Below are 23,209 nucleotides of genomic sequence, written 5' to 3'. Positions count from 1 at the left end.
CCTGATGCGGGGCTTGAACCCACAAACCATGAGATCATGACCTGAGCCGAAGCCGGACACTTAACCAACTGAGCCACCCAGGCACCCCAACATGGTTTTTTTTTTTAATGTTTTTTATTTATTTCCAGGAGAGAGAGAGAGAGACAGACAGCATGAGCAGGGGAGGGTCAGAGAGAGAGGGAGTCACAGACTGAAACAGGCTCCAGGCTCTAAGCTGGCAGTCAGCACAGAGCCCGACGTGGGGCTCGAACCCACGAACCGTGAGATCATGACCTAAGCAAAAGTCAGACGCTTAACCAACTAAGCCACCCAGGCGCCCCTCAACATGGGTTTCGTTTGAAGCTTGGCAAGCCTATTTGAACTTTTGACTGGGATTTTTTTGTTTAAGATATATACTTTTTTTTCTAATTACATATTTGATTATGAATTCTGTTCCTCTCATTCTGGCTTCTTCCTCAAGATCTTTCTTGTCAATCCAAAGTAACATAGCACTTGTCAGTAGGAGATAGTCAGATGTTTGTCATGCAAATGAATGAATATATTAATGAATACAATCGAGCTGATGGATAGAACAATAGGAGGGATAACTAGCTGGAAATGTGGTTTTGAAATGTTAGAAATAAGGGCTAGAAATACAGATCTGTAGTGTTTCCCCATTGGGGTGATAGTGGGAATTATAGGAGGGGGTGAGATCAGCTGGGATGAGAAGGCAGAAGATTGACCTCACTTGGGGAAGCAACTTAGGCTGAAGAGCCTCCTACGGATGGGAGTGGGATGAGAAGAGAGCAAGGCAAGTTCTTGTTAGCTTAATGCGTTTCTTTTCTCCCTTCCTTTACCATCAGGGTTACGGAGATGTACTTCCAACTGAAAGAAATGAATGAAAAAGTGTCCTTTATAAAGGACTCTCTACTGTCCTTGGACAGCCAAGTGGGACACCTACAGGACCTCTCTGCCCTGACAGTGGATACCCTAAAAGTCCTCTCCGCTGTTGACACCTTACAGGAGGATGAGGCTCTCCTGGCCAGCACAAGGCATCCTCCTTGCAGAAGACTTCCCCACAGCTGGAGCAATGTCATCTGTGCAGGGGTTTTAGGCAGCATGGAGATCTCTGGGGAGAAGCAGTATCAGTATTATAGCATGCCTCCTTCTTTGCTGCGGAGCCTGGCCAGGGGCCAGCACACCCTGAGAGTGCACAGGGGACCCCTTCTTGAGATTACAGACAGTCAGAGAAAGGCTTCAAATGTAAGAGATGAGCAGGAAAAGCAAGAGACAGAGACTAGTATAGTTGCTTCTGGGCTGTCCCTTCACAAGCAAACACACCCAAAGTATGGCCAGTTTCTTCTGGTCCCTTCTTATCTGAAGCAGGTTCCTTTTTCTGAGGAAACTGACTTGACCCTGTTCAGACCGTCCATGGAAGCAGGTATAGATGTGCTGGCAACAGAACAGGTCACCGAGAACAAGGTCCCTGTCCCTCTGACTTGGCAGACCCCAGCTGTCTCAGCGCAGGGCTCAGTGGCTGAGGCCGAGGAACAGTACGAGTCAATTGCCCACACACCAACCAGAGAAGACGAGGGGGAACAAGTTCTACCCACTTTGATTTGCACACCTGCACCCATGAAAGCGACCTCCCTCCCTTCCAAAGCGGAGAGCACACCAACTGGAGGTGGATACGTGAACTGGGCATTTTCAGAAGGTGATGAAACTGGTGTGTTTAGCATCAAGAAAAAATGGCAGACCTGCTTGGCCTCTGCTTGTAGCAGTGATGAGAATGACCAGTGCCAGAGGCAGGTCCGGGCCAGATCCCTATCTGATAACTCATCAAGTTTGGCCCAGAGCAGTGATGGCTCAGAGGGGGGTCCATGGCTGCAGCCAGACACATCCTTCTGGATCAATCCTTTCCGCAGAGATAGGCCCTTCACTCGGAGTTTGAGATTCCACAAGGAGGAGAAGCTGAAGATCTGTAAGATGAAAAGTAAGAAATGATTGTATTTTTGTTTAAAAAAATGAACTACTAAATTCTATGCATTGCTATTATTTTTTTAAAAGTTGATCATCTTTGACTATATTCTCGTTCTCCCCATTCTCAGTCATCTGTAAAGCCAAATGGCCCCCTGCGCAATCTTCTTAAACTTTTTCATGCAAATGCTTTCCTTTGTAGATCTTTCAAGATCCTCAGAGATCGGGCAGTCAGCATGGATGAAGACAAAAATGCTAATCAAGGATAAGAGGTCGTCAAAGAAAAAGAAGAAAACACAAGGACTACAGGTGCCAGTAAGTGTCTTTCATGTTGTTGGCAGTGGAGGTAGTAGCCTATCTTTTTTTGGTTTCTCTTGTTGTAAAGTGCCAGGCATGCTAGAAAATAGCACTGTAGTGGAGGGAGTGCAGATTTAGGAGTCATCAGAGTGGAAATGCCGCAGCTCATTTATCAGCTCACATGCTGAAGGACACTTGTGTTATTTTCAGTTTTTGGCTATTCCAAACAAAGCTGTTATGAACATTTGTGCACAAGTCTTTGTGCGGACATATGTTTCAGTTTCTCTTTGGTAAATATTTAGGAGTGGAATGTCAGAGTCATATGGTAAGTATTTGTTTAATTTTAGAAGAGACTTCCAAACTGCTTTTCGAAGTGACTGTACCATTTTGCATTCCCACCGGTTTATGAGGAGTAGTTTATGAGTGGTGCACATTCTCACCAATCCTTAGTATGCTCCGTCTTTTTAATTTTAGCCATCGTAGTGGGTGTGCAGTGGTATCTCACAGTGATTTCATTTGCATTTCTGTGGTGACTAGCGCTGTAAGGTATCTTTTCACATGTTTATTTGACATCCATATATCTTTTTTGGTTACCTGTTTTAAACATTGGATTGTTGAGGGGCACCTGGCTGGCTCAGTCAGTAGAACATGCAACCTTGATCTTGGGGTCATGAGTTCAAGCCCCACATTGGGCATAGAGTTCACTAAAAAAAAAAAAAAGGGGGTTGTCTTATTAAGTTGTCAGGGTTTTTTCTAGATATAATCCTGTTGTTGGATATATGTATTATAAATATTTTCTCTTGGTGGCTTGCCTTTTACTTTTCATAAGTGTACTTGAAGCACATACAGTTTTTATTTTGATGAAGTCCCTTGGTTGTTTTTTTCATAGTCTATGCTTTTCATATCATATTTAAGAAACCTTGCAAAACCCAAGATCACTAAGATTTTCTCTCATGTTTTCTTCTAGAAGTTTCATAGTTTTTCCTCTTATATGAAGGTCTAGACTCACTTTGAGTTAATTTTTGTGTGTGATATTAGGTAAGGATTGAGGTTCCTCTCTTTTTTCTTTTTTCCTCCCCCTCTTTCTTTGTTTCTTCTTCATGCCCTTACTTGAATACAAATATTAAATTTTTTACTATTTTCTGGTAAAAGGATTATATTTTTCCTATTGAGTTGTCTTGACACCTTTGTCAAAAATTAATTGGCCATGTGTATCCATAATATGTGTAGATCTATTTCTGGATATATTCTATTCCATTTATCTATATGTCTATCTTTATGATGATATTACATTATATTGAATACTGCAATTTTATATTAAATTTTTATATTGAAATCACGTAGTATAGGTCTGCTGAAGTTTTTCTTCCTTTTCAAAGGTTTTTTTTTTTTTTTTTTTGGCTATTCTAGTTTCTTTGCATTTCCACATGTACTTAGAATAAGCTTGACAGTTTTTACAAAGAAGCCTCTTGGGGTGAGTAGAATTGCTGTCAATCATCTTGGGGAGAATTGACATCTTAACAGTAATGACTTTTCTGATCTAAGAATGTGATATGTCTATTTATTTAGATATTCCTTAATCTCTCTCAGCAGTGCTTTGTAGTTTTTGGCATACAGCTCTTGCACATATTTTTTTTAAATGTATCCTTAAGCACTTAATATTTTTATTTTATTATTGCAATTATACACAAATTAATTTCTGATTCTTTGTTGGTGGTATATAGAAGTATACTTTTAAAATATTGATTTTATCTTATAATCTTGCTAAGGTTATTAATTTGTCTGAGTAAATTTGTTGCTTCTGCATAATTTTCTATATAAATGGTCATGTTATCTACAAATGAAGATAGTTTTACTTTTCTTTCAAATCAGGAAGTGTTTTATTTATTTTTCTTGCCTTATTTCATTGGCTAGAATCTCTAGTTATAAACTGAATAAAAGTGGCAAAAGCAGATTCCATTCCTTGTCTCTGCTCTTAGGGGGAAAACATTTGGCTTTTATTAGTAAGTAACAATGTTAGCTGTAGCTTTTTATGTAGATGCCCTTTATCAAGTTAAAAAACTTCCATTCTACACTTTGTTTTCTGAGAATTTTTACTTTATTACGTTATTAGATCTTAGCATTTGTCAAATGCTTTTTCTGCACCTATTTATATAAACAGATGGCTTTGCCTTCTTATTATGTTAGTCTGATTAATTATATTAATTAATTTTATAATGTAGAATTACTATTTAGAATGTTAAATCAACCTGGCTGGGATGAACCCTGCTTGATCATGATGTATTATCTTTTTTTGTATGCTATATTAATCTTGCTAAAATATTAATAAGATTTTTTTGTCATCCGTATTCTTGAGGAATATTTGTCTCCAGATCTCTTTTCTTGCAATGTCTTTGGTTTCGGTATCAGGGTGGTGCTGGGCTTACTGACTGAGTTGAGAAGTATTCTCTCTTCAGTTTTCTAGGTGAGTTTGTATAGAATTGATACAATTTCAACTTTTATTATTTGGTAGAATTAACTTGTGGGAAAGCTTTTAGCTACAAATTCAATTTATGTAATAGAGGGCTATTGAGGTTATCTGATTCATCTTGAATGTGCTTTATTTGTTTGTATCTTTCAAGGAATTTGTCCATTTCATCTAAGTTGTTGCATTTATTGGCATATAGTATTATAATATTCTTTTATTATCCCCTTATTGTCTATAGGATCTGTAGTGACATCACTTCTCTCATTCCTCATGTTTGAAATTTGTGTTTTCTTTCTCTGTTTCATGATTAGTCTGGCTACTGGTTTATCTGCTTTATTGATCTTTTCAAAGAACCAGTTCTTGGTTTCATTGATTTTCTCTGAATACATTCCACTGATTTTTGCTCTTTATTATGTCTTTTGTTCTGTTTACTTTGGGTTTAATTTGCTTTTTCTGCTCCCCCTAGTTTTTTTTTTTAATGTTTTATTTATTTCTAGGAGAGAGAGAGAGAGAGAGAGAGAGAGAGAGAGAGAGAGACAGTGTGATCAGGGGAGGGTCAGAGAGAGAGGGAGTTACAGACCGAAACAGGCTCCAGGCTCTGAGCTGGCAGTCAGCACAGAGCCCGACACGGGATTCGAACCCACGAACTGCGAGATCATGACCTAAGTGAAAGTCGGACGCTTAACCGACTAAGCCACCCAGGTGCCCCTGCTCCCTCTAGTTTGTTAAGAAAGAAGGTTTGGTCACTGATTTGAAACTATCTCTTAATACAGGCACTTAGTGCTATAAAATCCCCTCTAATCATTGTTTTAGCTATATCCCATAAACTCCAACATGTTATGTTCACATTTTCATTTAGTGAATCTTTTTTTTTTTTAATGTTTTTTAATTTATTTCTGAGAGAGAGAGAGAGAGAGAGACAGCATGAGGAGGGGAGGTTCAGAGAGGGAGGGAGACACAGAATCTGAAGCAGGCTCCAGGCTCTGAGCTAGCTGTCAGCACAGAGCCCGATGCGGGACTCGACCATGAGATCATGACCTGAGCCGAAGTCGGACACTTAACCGACTGAGCCACCCAGGCGCCCATAGTGAATCTTTTTATTTATTATTTGAAACCCTTCCTTTCAGTTAGCATTCCATAGGACTTCACCTTTCCTGATCTTAATGTTCTGCTAATTTTTCCATATAATAATCTGGATGCATTTTTAAAAGCACCTCAGCTCTTTTTAGAATGAGAAGCTGAAGCAAAGAGGTGAGTATTAAGACAATTATGTAAAATTACCTTTTGCAGGGAAAGATTTAGCTTGCTAAAGATGACTCTCAGGGAAAATGCTATGAGTTTTTGGAATCTTATGAAATATGAATTCAGTAGATTTATGTTTTGCAATGGTTAAAATGGCTAGAATTTAACTAGAAATTGCAACTGAGATCAGGTACTAATAACTTGCATTTGTTTCTTTCTTTGTATTTGGTCAATTTATCTCATCTTTTCCCTGTCCCTAGTTAGTACATATGGCAGCCACTATTGTTGGCTACCTGTTATTTTAATGACAAAGGGAATGGGACTCCCAGACATTTGCCCAAGTTTACATCATGGACTCTCTACTGACTGAGCCAGCCAGGAGCCCCTTCAAGTTCACAAAACTGCTAAGTGACAAATCTAGAATTCCAACACAAGCTCTTTTTGGATCCAAGCCTTATTTTATTTTGTTTGGTTTGGTTTGGTTTGTTTTTTTGTTTTATTTTATTATTTTTTGCTCTGTGCCAGTGGTTCTCAAAGTGTGGTCTCCTATTAGCAGTATTAGCATTACCTGGAAGCTCATTAGATATTCAAATTCTTTGTCCCTCTAGACCTACTGAATCACAGATCTTGGAGGTAGGACCCAGTGATCTGTGGTTTAGCATAGGCTTGAGTGATTCTGACGTACACTCAGTTTTGACAGCTGCTTCCCCCACCCTGGTTCTCACTCATGAGCACAAATAGTAATTACATGGGTACTTGTATCCTGCCAGAATGGCTGATGGGAGTTTCCAGAGATTTCCAGGTGATTCTAAAATGTGAAGCCAATGTTAACAACCACCGCTGCTCACCATAGTATCTCTGTGAGTCACATTAATGACTCAAAATGTTTTCAGATTAACGTCACTATGTTCTAACAAGTATCTTCCTCTCCAGGTCATAATGGTCGACACCTGCTCCCAAAATGACCAGTTGAATTCAGAGCTGGGAGAAAATAACATCTCAGAAGGAGAGGAGTGCAGCAAGAACTGGCTCACGGTGTCCAAATATAGTCAGATAAGTACGTAACAGTCTAGACTCTCAGATCTTAAAAACTCTGGGAGAGTTTTCTCCCTCTACCCCCAGACCACTGGTGGTCCCTGCTGTTCTTCCAAGTGGAGATGAGAGAATGAGAGGGTGGCAACGCCCATTTAGGTGGATAGTTCTTTTCCATTTTTACTTTTATGAAAAGGACAGAATTTTCATTCATTTAATGGAATAGTTGTTGGGGTCCAGAAAAGAAAAATCAAGGTTTAGATAGTCTCATATCCAGAGCTGTTAAACCTGGCTCAGAGACTGTACTTTAGTCTGATGTGTGGAGTGGGGAGGTTGTCTCATATTATAAATTCTTAAGGTTCATGAGCCATTGATATGGACCCTTACATGTATTCGGTGGGATGAGTTGTTGGTACTTATAACTGCTGACATATAGCCTTTCTTCCATGGGCAAGTATCTCTTAATGGTGTTTGTGAAGGAGAAAAGATGGATCAACAAGCTACAAGTGAAAACTGAGGTCGGCAGAGAATGTGAAATAAGGCTGGACAGGCAGAATCAGGGCAGATTATGAACAGAATTGGTAGTGATGATCAGAACTTTGAACTTCTTGCATTACACAGTAAGAGACCCTTACTAATTCTATCACACATTTGAGGTTTATTCCTTTGTAGGCAAAGCCCTATGTAAATATATGACAGGCAGCCTTCCATGTAGGGATGCAGGGACCAGGTTCCATGGTGTAGCTCTATCATGTTCAACACGGGGCTCCCAGGATCTCCGTGGGGCACCTCCATGGCTGCCACGGTGAGACGGAATGTAGTTGATATCCATATTTTGTTTATTCATTCATCCATCAATGGACATTTGGGTTGTTCCCACCTCTCAGCTACTGTGAATAATGCTGTTATAAACACGGGTGTGCAAATATCTTCTTTGATGTGACATCTTTTTTACCTTTAGCTGTGGAGTTTATTCTGACAGTCTTCAGGTCAATTTCTGGGGTCTTTAGGATGATTTGGTAGTTATCTAGTTGTATCTGTGGGAAGAGGCGAGCCTAGGGTCCCCTACTCTGCCACCATCTTCCTCACACTCCCTTTTCCTAATTTTTAGACAAAAGGAACTATGTGATCCAGGACTCGTATAAGCTTAAAATTACTTGATATACTAAACTTAAGGTACAACTAGACACTGTCTTGAAATTTATGTTATTATGCTTCTTTTAAACCTTGCTTTGCCCTATGGTCAGTTGTTTTCAACCGTGAGGCTATTTTCTACACCTCCTACCTCTCTTCCCTGGGACATTTGACAATGTCTAAAGATACTTTTGGTTGTCACAACTAAGGAAGATGCAGGTACTCTTGACATCTCGTGGGTAGAGGCCAGGGATGCTGCTAAAAATCCTACAGTGCATGGGACAGTCTCTGCTCCTGACAAGGAATCATCCAGCCCGAAACGTCAGTGTCAAGGTTGAGAAACCCTGGTTTATATTTTAAAATACTCAGTTGTCTGCTAAATCAGAAAATCAGGTGGACTCTAAGCTGAAAGAGATCTTAGAAATTAAAACACCTTGACAATAAATTATTTATAAAAAATAAAAAAAGAAAGAAATTAAATTCTTCAGAACCCCCTTAATCTACATATAGGACTCAAAAGCTTAATTGGCTTGCTTTAAGTCACACAGTTTATAAGAACCTACAATATTGAATAAATCAAATACCATACTAAAGATATGATTCTAGGACCAATTGCAAATGTATTTATTTTATTTATAAATATTTATATTATATATTGTATTTTTTATAAATATTGTAACCACTATTTAAATTATAATATATCTTTCTTAAATTATTCAAGTTCTTTTTTATTGAGGTGTAATTGACACATGTAACATTGTATTAGTTTTAGGTGTACAATGTAATGATTTGGTATATGTATATATTGTGAAATAATTACTACAGCAAGTGGAAATCACATTGGTCACTTTACGTAGTTACAGTTTTTTCTCTTGTAATGAGAACTTTTAAATATCTCTTCTTAGAAACTTTCAAATATACAATACAGTGTTGTTAACTACAGTCAGCATGATATATACTACCTCCCCAGGGCTTACTTATATTACAACTGGAAGTCTGTACCTTGGGATCACCCTCACCCATGCCACTCACCCCCTCCCCAAGTTATTCAAGTTATTTCTATTGAATTTCAACTAGAGAAAGATGCAGGTAGCAGTAGAGTTCTGGAAAAGAATTTCAAGTCCAGTGATCAGAAAGGGAGAGAAGATGTAGGGAAATAGGCTGAGTCCATGTGCCTAGTTAATCTAGGGAGATTTATTCAGACTCAGTTAATCTGAATTAAGAATCTTATTTTTTTTTTGAAATGTGTCCGTGTTAAGCATTAATTGAAAAAGAATTTTCAAAAAAAAGTTTGAGGGTTGGGTGATACCCTGTCAGTTCTCTTTAAGTACAAGTTCTCTTTAATTAAATACAGAAAGAAAAGTTCTGAGGAATTTAGCTATGAGAAAGAGGTCTATGTTTAACTTTTCCTATAGGTATTTAATTTTAATACTGTACTCTCATTGAAACCATATTGATCATAATTTTATGATATTACAAAAATATATGACATTTTACAATTATTTTTTCCAATAGGCTTTTTTGCACTTCGTGTGTGTGCCTGCGTGCGTGCGTGCATGTGTGTGTGTGTGTGTTTATTTTCAGCATAAAATCATTAGGGAAGAAAATTACAAGTGTTGTCTCCTACGTTTAGCCAGGAACTCCCAAGCATTATTCTCAGCATTAGTCCAATCTGATAATTAAATTATTATTGGGTACCTAGTAAAAGCCAGTGACTCTGCAGGCACCAGTATAAAATATAATGACAATAATGATCCTTGTAATGTGTTTTTAAGAAAGAGCTGATAATTAAACCTATCTGCTGGCATTCTTTTCTATCTTTTGTTTTTGTTTTTTATTTTTTTAAAGTAGTCTACTATGATGTTTGATACAGTTGTTAAGCAAGGAGTCCTAACAATTTGGAATGAAAATTTCATGTGTTTTAAATAAAGCATGGACAATAGGGTGCAGGAGAAGGTGAGTTTAAAAATAATTGTGAAAGGTGCTATTTTCTAGGAGGACAAGTCATGGATCATTCAGATCTTGACTTCGATAACATACATTATTATAAATGCAAAAGAAACTACTGACAAATAGAAATACTGTAGAATATGTAGCTTTCAACCATTTGAGATAAAAGGGACAAAAGAATCTTGGTAACACTTGCTAAACAGAAAAAAAAATGTTCAAATTTAGATGAATGTTCTATGTTCAGATCTTTCTATTTAAGGATGTGATTTGAATGTAACACATTTTCATGTATTCTCTCTTTTTTTCTTCCTTTTAACAAGGTCTAGAACCCCCTATATATCAGAAAATGAAAACTAAAGAAATTGAACGGCATGCTATACAAGTCAGTGATTATCTAAAGCAGTCTCAAGAGGTAAAAACATCTTATTTGATATTTAAAAAAATGTATGCACACGCTTCTCTAATTCCTTGACTGTGTCTGTTTTACCTTTATGTCACATCACTGCCTTCTACTTTTTATTGGTATTACGTTTAAATCTTTGTTTTGAATGTACGCTCAGTTTTTTCACTCTGCCCCCAACCCCTGCCATTCTTTCCTTCTTCTCCATGTAATTTATCTGTCCACCCAGTAATTCATCCTGGGTGTTTTTAACACGAAAGATAAATAATTCAGGAATTTTGGAAACTGTTTTGCAATACATGAACGTTGCCATGTGGAAGAAAAATAAGGTATTTTCAATACGCTTTAAGAGGTGGAGCTAGAGTCAACATATAGAAGGTACTGGAGGCAGATTTCAGCCCACTCTGAGGGGCAATTTTTAGCAATTGGAGCTTTCTAAGGATGGAATGGTTTATTTCTGGAAGTAGTAAGTTCTTCACTGAGTGTGGTTAGTCAAACAGGCCGAGCAAACATTTTTGCAGATGTGTTGGGAGGGATTTGGCCATTGCGGGGTTAAGGAACCTCTTGTGTTTCTCACATCTGCAAATATGTTTCTGTTTTACTGCCATCGACCATGTGGGAGTGGGAAGCGTAATCTAGTTAGGCTCATGCAACAAATCTAATTTTGGTCTTGGTTTGCACATCATTTCTATGAACTTGGGAACTGTATCCACATTACCTGTATGAATGTATGCTAATAACCTCGTGAATGTAATCTGCTTGGAGGTAGGTGATTGGAGGCAAGCATTGTCTGCCATGTATATGTGTGTGTGTGTGTGTGTGTGTGTGTGTGTATTAATTAACCTCTGAGCTTTTTAGCTATGTCTCTAAAATGGGATTAATGCCATTCTTATGAGATTATTGACAGTGGATAACAAAAATAACACCAGTGGAAATGCCTAGAGTAATGACTTGTACTAGAGTGTACTAGACTTCAAGAAGTAATAGTTGAATCTAAATAGAAAATAGAATGATAAGTTCAAGGTAATGCTATTCTAAATAATCATCAACTGAAACAATAATATCCTGATATAAGACATAATGATGTAATGATTGATGTTTCTTGTCAACTTTGACCTTTATTCCTTCTTCTCCGTCATTGACTGTTCACTCTCATTCTGCGAAAACCTTTATACATTACGTTTTCTCTATGATGTCCCCGTAAAAATTATTTCTTTTATTTAAGTCTGTCAACACATTGAGTTATTCAGATATTGTGCTAACATTACGCATCTTTTTAACTTGAGTTTTGTGCATCCGGTAAAAGAGAAATACAGAGCTAGAGGAACCCTCGGAGGCATGTGCCTTGCAAATGTATCACTTGAAGCTTGGGGTGGGAGAATGTTGGGTGAATGTATAATGACCTTTCCCTTCTGCTCAGGATCTGAGCAAAAATTCTTTGTGGAACTCCAGGAGCACCAACTGCAATAGGAGCTTCCTGTGAGTATTTCTAAATGTATGTTTTAAAAGCACCTTTGGCTTCTAGTATTCTAACCTGATTGGGAACCAACGTTTAATTGGGTCAGAAAAAGAGGGGGAAAAACGTGTTTGCAATGACAATATTTTTCTCTTGTTAGCAAGAATGAAAATTACTTATTCTCCAAGTCTTCCCATTCCTGGCAATAAGATCTCACCTCAGTGCCTTCTCAGAATATAATGAAACATATTACCCCAGCAGATTAGACATTTTTCTTTTCAGTGTCAAAAGAAAGCACACACAGAATAATGAGTATCCTAACTTTTCTGACAGATAAGATTGTGAAATTGGTATTAAAGAGTAAGGACAAATCTGTCTGGCCTAAAGAAAAAGACTGAAGACCTGATAGTTTTCTCTTTAGATGTTTTCCAGATTGTTAATTTTAGTTTATGAGGTTTATCTTTATTTTTGGTGTCTCATCCTAAGTGTCTATCAAGCCAGTAACAATTTGAGGAGGATTGAGACAGAGCAAAGGGAAGACAGGGATTGAGAGAGAAAGAGAGGAGATAGAGAAGTCAAATGGTTGTAGGCATGAGTATTTTCCTGGAATTTTATTTATTCAGAGAAATAAAGTCTGAAAACCAGCCAAGCAAAATTATTCTATTTCGTTTGTAGTGTTTTCTGGACTTAGCTAGTTGTATCATCAAATTGTCCATACAGCGGTGGGAACAGAATTCTAAACCACCGAATGAACGCACGCCAGTGGATACCAAGCAGGTGGAATGTGACTTGCAGTTTGCAGCAGCTCTATTTGGGATGGCCTTTTGTCTGGAACTGCCATCAAGGTCTCTGCGTGCAAGCCCACCTCTAGACTTAAAGTGCACGTGACTTTCTCCTCCCAGAGGGTCCGTAGTTTGTGCTCATGCAGAGTAGTGGGTTATTGCAGCATGAAATTAAACAATAATTGTAATTGTACTTTCTTCCCTAAGGACCTTCAGTACTGGAGATATTCTTTGAATGCATTTATTCAGACTTGCCTGTGGCCACTTGTGCACTTGAGCAGGGCAAGTAACAATTTACAGAGAGTTAATTTCAGCCGGTGAACATTTAGGGGCCACGTGGGCTAATGAAACTGATTTGTAGGCTTGTCCGGAGACATTCACAGACTCATTTGTAGGCATCTGCTTTGCATAGTTTAGGAACCCTTTAGTTTAATTGATCCAGGACAACACGCACACAGTTAAATCTTATATATGTTGTGTAATCATAGAGCTAATTGAAAATAAAGCCCAACAACTGCTTTTTGGTTAGCTTAGGGCGAATGCAGTAAATGAATCACACACAAACGCATTGTTCATTTTTCTATGAAAATAATTGCAGGGCTGTAAACCATTTCTCTGTTGTTAGTGATAGGGGTCAAATGGCACTTCTTTCAAAGAATATGTATATATACACACACATATAGACTCTGTATTGTTACTGTTGCACATACTTTTACTTTTTCTGGTCATTGAAAAATTTAAAGCATGATCTAAACAATTTTAATTTTTCAAACAGGTTGAGGAGTTCAAGTGGAGTGGACAGTAAGTGTTTATATTTAAACATGTTATTTTTTTTTTCATTTTATAATGGTAAAGTCTTTATGGTTCCTTGAGTTCTATTTATGAGTTTGTCTACTGTACAAAGTTGAAAGTTCAGTAGAAATGCATAAAGTTAATTGTCTTTCTCCACATAAATCAGGATTGATGGATGATGTAGAATTTTCTTTGAATTGCCTCTTTGACAGTGATTTTCCAGTTTCCTCTGTGAGTGAGAGTGTTGCCACTGCACTCATTTCACCTGCTTGACAATTCTTACCATCAATTCATGAGCTTTTACATATAGCTCTTTAAGAGTCATTCATCTTATATGTGGATACCCTTTCCTATATGCTTTCTGGAGGGCTCTGTGCCCCAAGTGGCTGTGTAGGGCCATGTCATGGGAGACCACTCCCTAGCAAAACCACCCTCAAGGCTGTTCTCAAACTTCACCACAGTCAACGAGCTCCTTTCTATGTTCCTGACCTCTGGATGCAGGTTGGGTTCCCTCTGTTCCACGGCCGCGTTCCATCCCACTCTCTCTGGTTTTCAGTAGCTCCTGTGCAGTTGACTCCTTCTCCTCCACCTACATACATATCTACGTCATTTTCTGCACAAAAGAAACAGTGTTTCCTCGATGTTACCGAGTTTTCAAACTGCCACTCCTATCCACCTCGAAATTAATGAGAAAGCCTTAACATCTGCTCTGCATGGTGCCTGTCTCCACCACTCTACTGGAGCTGTGCTCTAATGCTAAGTCACAGAACCTTTTTTATAGTCTTCATGGAGCTTGCAGCATTTGATGTTGACCCATTTTATCCATTTTTGAAGTTTGATTGAGGCTGTTCTTCCCAGGCTGTTAATTGTATTACTTTGTTGACTGGCATCTCTGATCACTTACTCCTCCTTTGCCCAAACTGGGACTCTTACTCATGTATAATGCCCTTCCCAGCCCACTCCTCTTAGCCATCACCTTTGCCTTCTAACTCCATATTACCCCCACCCCTGATCCTTAGAAGGTGTCTGTTTTGCTCTACCCCACTGCTTCTGCCATAGAGTCTCCAACATTTATTTTCCTAAGTAAAAAAGTTTTGCCCTTTATTTTATGTTAGCAACCTGGTTGGCTTCTCTCCCTTTGCTCTTTCCTGTGCGCACGCTGGAGTTACCTTCTGGAAGATGTGTCGTCAATTATGCCACAGCTTCCAGTGGTTTCCCATGACCGACAGGACTGGCTGCAAATTCCTTAGTCCTCCCCAGTGCTGTTGACAGCCTGGCCCTCATCCGGATTTCCAGGTTCATGTTCATTCTTTCATTCAACGTTTCTGCCATGCAGGACACGACCACCTACCTCTGCACCTCTCCACTTGAGTGTCTAGAAGACATCTCCGGCAAGATGCACCCCTTCCTCCCTCCTCCATCTCAGGAAGGGCAGCTGCATCCTTCCAGTTGCTGAGGCCAATGTCTTGCCATCGTACTTGACTCCCGCTTTCCCACATCCCCACTTCCAACCCATCCTTCAGAGCGTATCAAGAATCTGATCACTTTGCTACCCCCACATACCGCTCTTTCATCTTTTTCCTGGATTCCACGATGGCCTGCAAACTATTACTCTCTGACAGTCTCTTTCCAGAGTGCAGCCAGAATAACCCTTTTATTTTTTTTATTTATTTTTTTTGTTTGTTTATTTATTTATTTATTTATTTATTTATTTATTTATTTATTTCTAGGAGAGAGAGAGAGAGACAGCGCGAACAGGGGAGGGTCAGAGAGAGAGGGAGTCACAGACTGAAACAGGCTCCAGGCTCTGAGCTGGCAGTCAGCACAGAGCCCGACGCGGGGCTCGAACCCACGAATTGCGAGATCGTGACCTAAGCGAAAGTCGGTCGCTCAACCGACTGAGCCACCCAGGCGCTCCCAGAATAACCCTTTTAAACCAAAGTTCAGATCAAGTCACTCTCCTGCTCCAAATGCATCTCATCTCACTCTGTAAAAGCGCAGTCCAAACATGTGCTACAAGGCCCTGCTGATCCGCCGCCCCTCCTCCAACTCTCTAACCCCCTTTCCTCTCAGCACAGTCCACTCTGGCCCTGCTCGCTATGGTCCTGCCTCAAGGCATTTGCACTTGCTGTCCCCTCGGCCTGGAATACTTTTCATTTTGCCATATGACTCTCCCTCTCTCCCTTCCAGTCTCTGCTCGGATTTTACTTTATCACAGAACCCTTGCCTTTGCCACCCTTAAAATTATAGCCTCCCTGTCTCCCATACTTTCTAACCCTGTAGCTTGATATATATGTAATAATCTATGCACTATATATTTACTTGTTTGTTTATTTTCCTTTTACTAGAATGTAGCCAGAGATTTTACCTGTTTTGTTTTTGTTTTTACTGCTCCTTCTCTCAAGCACACAGCAGATGTGGAATAAATATGTGTTGAATGAATGTGAACAAATTCTCACAGTTCCAGAAATGGTGGAGCCAGAACTGAAACTCACCTTTATCAGATTCAGATGCCCATCCTCTTTAAGAATATCATATTGGGGCACCTGGGTGGCCCAGTTGGTTAAGCGTCCAACTTGGTTTCAGCCCAGGTCATTATCTCATGGTTTGTGAGTTTGAGCCCCGCATGGGCCCCATTCTGACAGTGTGGAGCCTGCTTGGGATTCTTTCTCTCTCCCTCTCTCTTTGTCCCCCCAATGCTCACGTGTGCTCTCTCCCTCTCAAAATAAACTTAAAAGTTAAATTTAAAAAAGAATATCACATTGAGGAGCTCCTGAGTGGCTCAGTCAGTTGAGTGACTTTTGATTTTGGCTCAGGTCATGGTCTCAGGGCCGTGGGATCAAGCCCGTATCAGGCTCTGTGCTAAGCGTAATTTGCTCTCTTTCTCTCTCTTCCCCTTTCCTCCACTTGCATTCTCTCTCTCTCTCTCTCTCTCTCTCAAAAAAAAAAAAAAGAGTATCACATTTCTTGCCTATGAAGGTTCCATTAGCCTCTATACACCTTGATTACATTACTTAGCCAGCAGTGTTGCGTTGTGACTATAGTTTACATGTCTTTTGCTCTCAATATTTCACATTCTCTTTTTTCTAGGGCAGGAGCCATAACTTATTCACACCTGTCTTGCCTAGCACAACCTATAGTGGGAGCCGAATACTTTTTAATTTTTATCACTGAAAGAACTGAGAAAGAAAGAGTCTTTTTTTGCTGATCTTACTTTTTATGACGCACCCCCAAAGGAAGGGATTTTTGTTCCTTTCCTTATCCGGCAACAAGAAGCCAGAGAGATCTGTGAAATTGGGCTCATTATGCTGCTTACTCTACTAGGTATAAAGAAGTTACCACCCTGAGACTAAAGTTCTCCACTTTAATTTTAATTTTATGAAATGGCAAAGCTGTTGCAACGGATTTCTCGAGAGCCTTGCAATTTAGGACTTGAGAAGGTAGAAGAGAACCAGTTAGGTGTGCAGAAGGTGTTCCCAACAAATAAGTCCCTTGGCATCATATTCTCCACCCACTTCTTTGTTTCTGGTCTATGCCTCTTAATTTGTTTTCATCAGTTTGTTGTCATTTTAGGTCAGCGAAGTGGACTGCTAATAACTTGGTATTAATAATGTCTTTATATGGGTACGGCATCTTGGTGGGAGCTCAGAGAATTGTGCTTTGGGGATGTCATGAAGTGTGATGGGCAGCTGAGTGCCTTCCGCAACCCAGAGGTGTAATTGGTTCAGAGGAAATACATCTTTGAGGCTAATATTACCTGTCTTTCTTCAATTCCCTATATAAACATGTTTGGAGATATTACATTGATGATTGGAAGCTGTCAGGATACCATGGCCAATAATGTGGTTAAGGGATATTAGGCAATCTTTCTCAAAGACTGAGAAGCCATTCTGATTAACTTGTTCAATAATAACTTTGAAGGCAATATATTCATAAGCATGTATTTATCTCCAGCCAAGTAATTAAAATGCCAATCTTCTCTACAATTTCAGAAATCTCAGCCTCCTTCAAAAGCCCTCAAGAGCCCCACCGTCATTATTCAGGTAGGATGCATGTGCACATAGACATATCAACTGAGCTAAGCGTCTGTGATTCTGCACTTGTAAACAGGAGTATTGATGAATTTTGAAGGATTGATATGACTCCCAACAAGATGTTGTTCACTCTCATGAGAAGACCATTCAGATTTCTCATCTTGCCATTTACTTGGGAAAACAAGTGGTTAGGATTTAAGAGAACGTGGAATTAAAAACAAATTTTTTTTTCCGTGTTGGCAAGTTCCAAATGGTGAAGAAGGATGACTTGAGATTTAAAAATTCCTTATAAGCCTGAAGGCAGAGATCTCCATACCTTGGATAGAGTCTGAAACTAGTTGTTTAGAGGAGGACTTTATCCCCTCCTTGGCTCTCAGTGAACATAAGCACTGAATGAATGCCAACCCCACAGAGTAAGTTCAACAAAGACACCTTACAAGGATGTTATTAAACAAGATGTCAAGGGTCTTGACTCTCATAAGCAACATTGCTTTACAGTGCTTCGGTTGTCTTTCTTTCAGAGTGGGAGTAATTGTACTTGCCCTTCCTGAAGAATGATCTGCCAAAGGGCTGTAAGAATTAAGAGGGAAACACTTTGAAATGCAAAGCAATGTAACAACCAACTGGATTTGTGCCATTGGTTGATCTTCTGTGTGTCATTGCTCTCGGCATTGCATGAGATGATACACGGGCAAGGCTTTTACACAGTATTTCACACAGCTCAGCACATCAGTGAGAGTTTATCGCTGTGACAGTTACCATTATTATTATATCAAGGTCATGTGTTCAAGGTCCACTAATAGACTGCCTTTTCCTAAATTCTCCTCTGTAGTGAATAGTGTTTCAGTATATTTCAGACTCCACATCCTTAGGCTCTTATAACTGGCTCTTTCAGCTCAGCAGCAATAATCCAATATTTTGACTGTAGCTGTCAACTCTAGAAAGTCTGGTGAAGAATACCGTAACTCATATTGACTCTGATCTGTTAGGATACGGCTCTTAACAGAAAAATGCAGATCACTTGCTTCTAATTAAAATCGGTCTTCAGTTCTCTCTGGGAAAAGGAGGTGAACTGTGCAAAGTCAACAGTAGATGTCCCCACAGTCCACTGTGCATTAGATTTGCTCTGGAAAAGACAAACCAGAAAACGAAGAATGCAGAATGCTCTTTAAAAAAAGAAAGTTCCACAGATGTGTGGATTACTCTGTGATTTGGTATTCAGGAGACTGGGAGTGATAGCCCTACCTCAGATGATGTGATGCCATCGCCTGTAGTTTGTAAGACTGGGGTCTCCTTTCTGTTTAAGGCATAGTTTCTTTTTAAAGCTGGATTATGGATAATATTTTTGATGAAGGCAAAGATAAGAGGTTGAAGTGACCATTTTCATATTATATGAATAGATTGATGTGGGGGGCGTCTCACTGTGCATTCAGTCCACTGACGCATACTTAAAATAGTAAATCTCTTTTTGTTTGCAGCCATTGAAAGGAACAATTTAATGAGGCTTTCTCAGACTATACCATTTACACCAATCCAACTGTTTGGTGAGTGCCATTTCTACCTTCTTGAGGCTGTGCCGGGGCAGAGGCATAACATCCGAGTAAATCGAAGGAGAAACCATGTTGCACCGTTTCAGTTGAAGATTTTGTTTTGCCAGTGGTTGCGGTTTAGTGAGATTACTTTCCTAAAATGGAAATTCTTGTTAACTGCCCAGCCAGCAGCTTGGGTCAGAATCTAATGCTGTAGGGATGAGACCAATAACGAGCAGCAGTCGGGAAAAAAGCCATAATGTTGCACCTGGCATTCACTGATTTAAGGCTGGAAGTAGGAAAGAAAAGAACCAACCAACCATGTGTAATAAACGCAGAAGAAAGAGAGAAATGTCAATACGGTAAAAACTAACAGGCATCTGAAGAGAAATGCTTTGTATATTGTTTTTTTGTTTGCTTTCTTTCATGTAAACTAATTGCTCTTAGCTCAGAGAGTCAATGTCACTTTTAAAGGCTGGAGCAGTAAGGAAAAACAAGCCGGCATTAAGCCAAGACTACTAGATTGACGATATAACAACTCTGTCCTAGATCTTAATTCTCTTCATGTGGGGACAGATCAGGTGGCTTCTGATCGTGGATGCAAAAGCCTTCTCCTTCCTCATGGCTCCATGGCTGGTTTTGCTCTGCTCTAAATCCTCTAAGTATCTAAGTATTTAGAACTCTAAATAGAGACCTTCAGTGGCATTTATCTGGGTACCAAGAATAAATATTTGAATTATGCATTGAGTATTGAATAAGAGTTACCTAGACATATTTTTTTTTAGTAAACAATTCAATGCAAGAGTGAGTAAATAGATTCTGTTCTTGGTAAATCAGTATAGTGTTAGCAAAACCAAAACAAACAAAAGGCATTTAAAGCAGAGGTATAAGGAGAAAATGAAACACAGGCTGGACAGAAGTTGTGTCTAGAATGTGTTAATTTTGTTATGAAGCATATACACTGTATTAGGTGGAGTCTAGGCTGAATTGATCCCTGTTTGACAGCCTAAAAGTGGGAGTTATCTAGCAGTTAGAGAGCATTTTGTGTGTAAAATCTATTAAGTGGGATTGAGTTGGTATCTGAGGTTCTAGTTGATGTTAGTCAAATTAACATATTTATTCTTAACAACAACCCAGTGAGGTGAGCATTATTTTCACCCTCATTTTACTGATAAGGAAAGTGAGGTTTCCAGTAACTTGTCTAAGGGCACAAAGGAAGGAGGGAGAGGCTCTGGGATATGACGCTGATGCTAACTCAAGCTGTGTTTAAACCGTGAATTCGCAGTGAGGGGTAATATCACCGGTAAGAGAGCACAAACTTCTTTTCATGTATAAAGCACAGGTATCTATATCTGTATCCATATCTATATCCGTTTCTTTATACAATCTATATATCTTTATATATCTATATATCTACATATATGTATCTATATTTCTATGTATATATTGTATTTACATGCTGTATATATATGTATATATATACATACACACATATATATACATACACACATATATATACATACACACACATATAGTACATGTACATACATACAGTGTCCTTTTAGTATTAAAATGTCACAGAAGGGGGAATTAGGAAAAAATAATCTAATAAGGCTTTATAGGGGATGATAATGAAAACACAGGATTAAACTATCTCTTTGGAAGTATTTGTATTTAATAAAAGAAGCATAGCTCTACTACTTGATTTTGTTTTTGTCTAGTTATAGTTTATAATAAGAACAATTTAATTCTTAAATATTATCTGATGTTTTGTCCCTTCCTCCCCCCTCCCTCTCCCCACCCCTCATTATTATGAGACAATAGCATGGCCAAAATCCACACCTCTATTCTGTACCTCTTTCTGCAGAGGTGAAATTCCCATTCTTTTCTGATCATTGGGAAACGGAACTGATTCTGAGTTCTTATCTGCACGCTGTCTGTGTCAGACATGAGGTATCACTGAACTTCTCACCTGTACTTCTTCTTGCAGCTGGAGAAGAAGTAACTGTCTACAGGCTGGAGGAGAGTTCTCCTTTGAATCTTGGGAAAAGTATGTCTTCTTGGTCCCAGCGAGGGAGAGCTGCCATGATCCAGGTGCTGTCCCGAGAGGAGATGGGCGGCGGGCTCCGCAAAGCCATGAGAGTCGTCAGCACTTGGTCCGAGGATGACGTTCTCAAGCCAGGCCAGGTTTTCATCGTGAAGTCCTTTCTACCTGAGGTTGTGCAGTCATGGCACAAAATCTTCCAGGAGAGTACTGTGCTTCATCTTTGCCTCAGGGTAAGTCTGAGTCCTAGAGCCCAGATGGCTAGATCAAAGAGAGGCGTTCTGGCTACTTCCTGATTGGAGGCCATTATCTCCAACCCAGAGGATAGCCTGTTCTGTTCCAGAAGTGGTGGTATTCCATTATTTCTGTTTTGTAGAGCTTTTCTTTTTGGAATGGAGTGTGGTCAGAGCTGGATGAGGCTAAAAATCACACTGGGGAGGCCTCATGTGCTTCTCTGATCATTGATTAGCATGCATATAACAAACTAATATTTTTATCAATGTCCCCAATTTTGTAGGAAATTCAACAACAAAGAGCTGCTCAAAAACTTATCTATACCTTCAACCAAGTGAAACCACAAACCATTCCCTACACGCCAAGGTGAGTATAGGGAATGGGGTGCCCTGGTTCTTCATTTTAAATAGGAATTTTTCTCAATTTCTTCTCAGCCCTACTGGTCATGAGAAGTGCCACACCCACAGGGTAGTTCTCCACAATCTTGTCTTTAGGTTCTTCCTTCCATAGTTCCAGAGACTGGTAAATAGAGAGTTAGGGGTCCCAGGAATATCTTGGCTTAAACTGAAGTTATGTGAGTGGAAAACAGAAGTTCAGACAGATGCCATGACTAACTTCTCCATTATGTGAAACAGGCAGGCCCTAGATGTAGTTACTAAGGTCCAGGAGCATGATGGAAGAAGAACATTTCTATTTTAAGCAGTTTCTTACCCTAATATCTTAGAGAAATTGGGGAACTTTTTAAGAATGAACTCTTGTTACTTTTGCTTGAGTGTCTCAAGATGCTTCCATTAGCAAGATGGATCATAATTCAGTCCTAGGGATTATGGTCGAGTTTTATTGTTTCACTTATAAGGAACTTCATAGAGCATGACAAGAAAAAAGTTGAGTCCAGTACTCATAAAGGAGTTGGAGGGTTTCCTCAAAAAGAAGGGAGGTAAGTAAGTCATCATGGGAAAAAATCCCAATCTTTCCGTTCTGTCCCTGCCGTAGAAAGGTGAGGGCATGTTCACTGAGGCCGCGTCGGACGAGAGGTAGATATCTTCCCTCCTGCTGACTTATTGGTAATGTTAAGTCCCACCTTTGCTGCTTCATGGGGACTCAGTGGCCTCCTTTTCTCCCTCACAGGTTTCTGGAAGTTTTCTTAATCTACTGCCATTCGGCCAACCAGTGGTTGACCATTGAGAAGTATATGACGGGAGAGTTCCGGAAGTACAACAATAACAATGGTGATGAAATCATCCCCAGCAGCACCTTGGAAGAGCTGTTGTTGGCCTTCTCTCACTGGACCTATGAGTACACCCGGGCAGAGCTGCTGGTTTTAGATTTGCAAGGTGATTGATGGCCTAGAACTTGACCAAACTAGCGTGAGGCGCAGTTCAGGAAACTTTGACCAGGGATTGCTTCTCCATGTCCTTGTCAGCTGCCTTCGGCCCTGGCTCTTTCTTGGCTCAGAGCCATAGCTAAGGTCTTTCAGTGGAGACATTCCCTGATAGGGGATGCTTTTCCCCCTTAATTTGAAAACTGAAAGATGATATCAATTTTCTGAAGGTATCAATTATTTCTGAAACTGTCCAAAGGGTGAGGAACCAGGCCGGTGTACCAAGAAATCTTGCAAGAACCAGGATGGATAATGTATTGAGTTGCTCTACCTGGTTTTGAAGAGAGGTGGGGCTGTTTATTTCAGAGACATTTTACAGAGATGGTCATGAGCCCCTACTATGTTGCTCCCCATTTAGCTCAAGAAAAAGCTCTGGGCCAATGATTAGCTGCCTAAAATTTAAATGCATCTGAAACTTTGATCTAAATGGGGAATGATTTTTGTACCAGGTTTTCTAGTTTTATGGCTTTATGGCTGGG

The 23,209-nt window shown here is 39.5% G+C and overlaps 1 protein-coding gene and 1 non-coding gene across 4 annotated transcripts in view; one reads left to right on the top strand and one right to left on the bottom strand.

Annotated features, from left to right (window-relative positions):
- The window catches only part of TRPM6 (transient receptor potential cation channel subfamily M member 6), a 150,987-nt gene that overhangs the window by 113,247 nt on the left and 14,531 nt on the right, over positions 1-23,209 (top strand). For all 3 annotated transcript variants that reach the window (XM_039223142.1, XM_039223141.1, XM_039223140.1), the window contains 11 exons: positions 843-1,972; positions 2,159-2,271; positions 6,896-7,019; positions 10,399-10,490; positions 11,899-11,957; positions 13,492-13,517; positions 17,501-17,551; positions 19,021-19,086; positions 21,062-21,348; positions 21,633-21,715; positions 22,478-22,683. In XM_039223142.1, the coding sequence (XP_039079073.1) occupies positions 843-1,972; positions 2,159-2,271; positions 6,896-7,019; positions 10,399-10,490; positions 11,899-11,957; positions 13,492-13,517; positions 17,501-17,551; positions 19,021-19,086; positions 21,062-21,348; positions 21,633-21,715; positions 22,478-22,683 (2,237 nt within the window). The remainder of the gene's footprint in view (positions 1-842; positions 1,973-2,158; positions 2,272-6,895; positions 7,020-10,398; positions 10,491-11,898; positions 11,958-13,491; positions 13,518-17,500; positions 17,552-19,020; positions 19,087-21,061; positions 21,349-21,632; positions 21,716-22,477; positions 22,684-23,209) is intronic.
- On the bottom strand, positions 231-315 carry TRNAK-UUU. The gene has a single exon. It is a non-coding gene; the product is annotated as a tRNA-Lys (tRNA).

The sequence above is a fragment of the Hyaena hyaena genome, unplaced genomic scaffold, assembly GCF_003009895.1.
Source record: "Hyaena hyaena isolate Hyena2069 unplaced genomic scaffold, ASM300989v1 scaffold_1284, whole genome shotgun sequence".
NCBI classification, from domain to species: Eukaryota; Metazoa; Chordata; class Mammalia; order Carnivora; family Hyaenidae; genus Hyaena; species Hyaena hyaena.
This window is presented reverse-complemented; position numbering and strand designations above follow the sequence as displayed.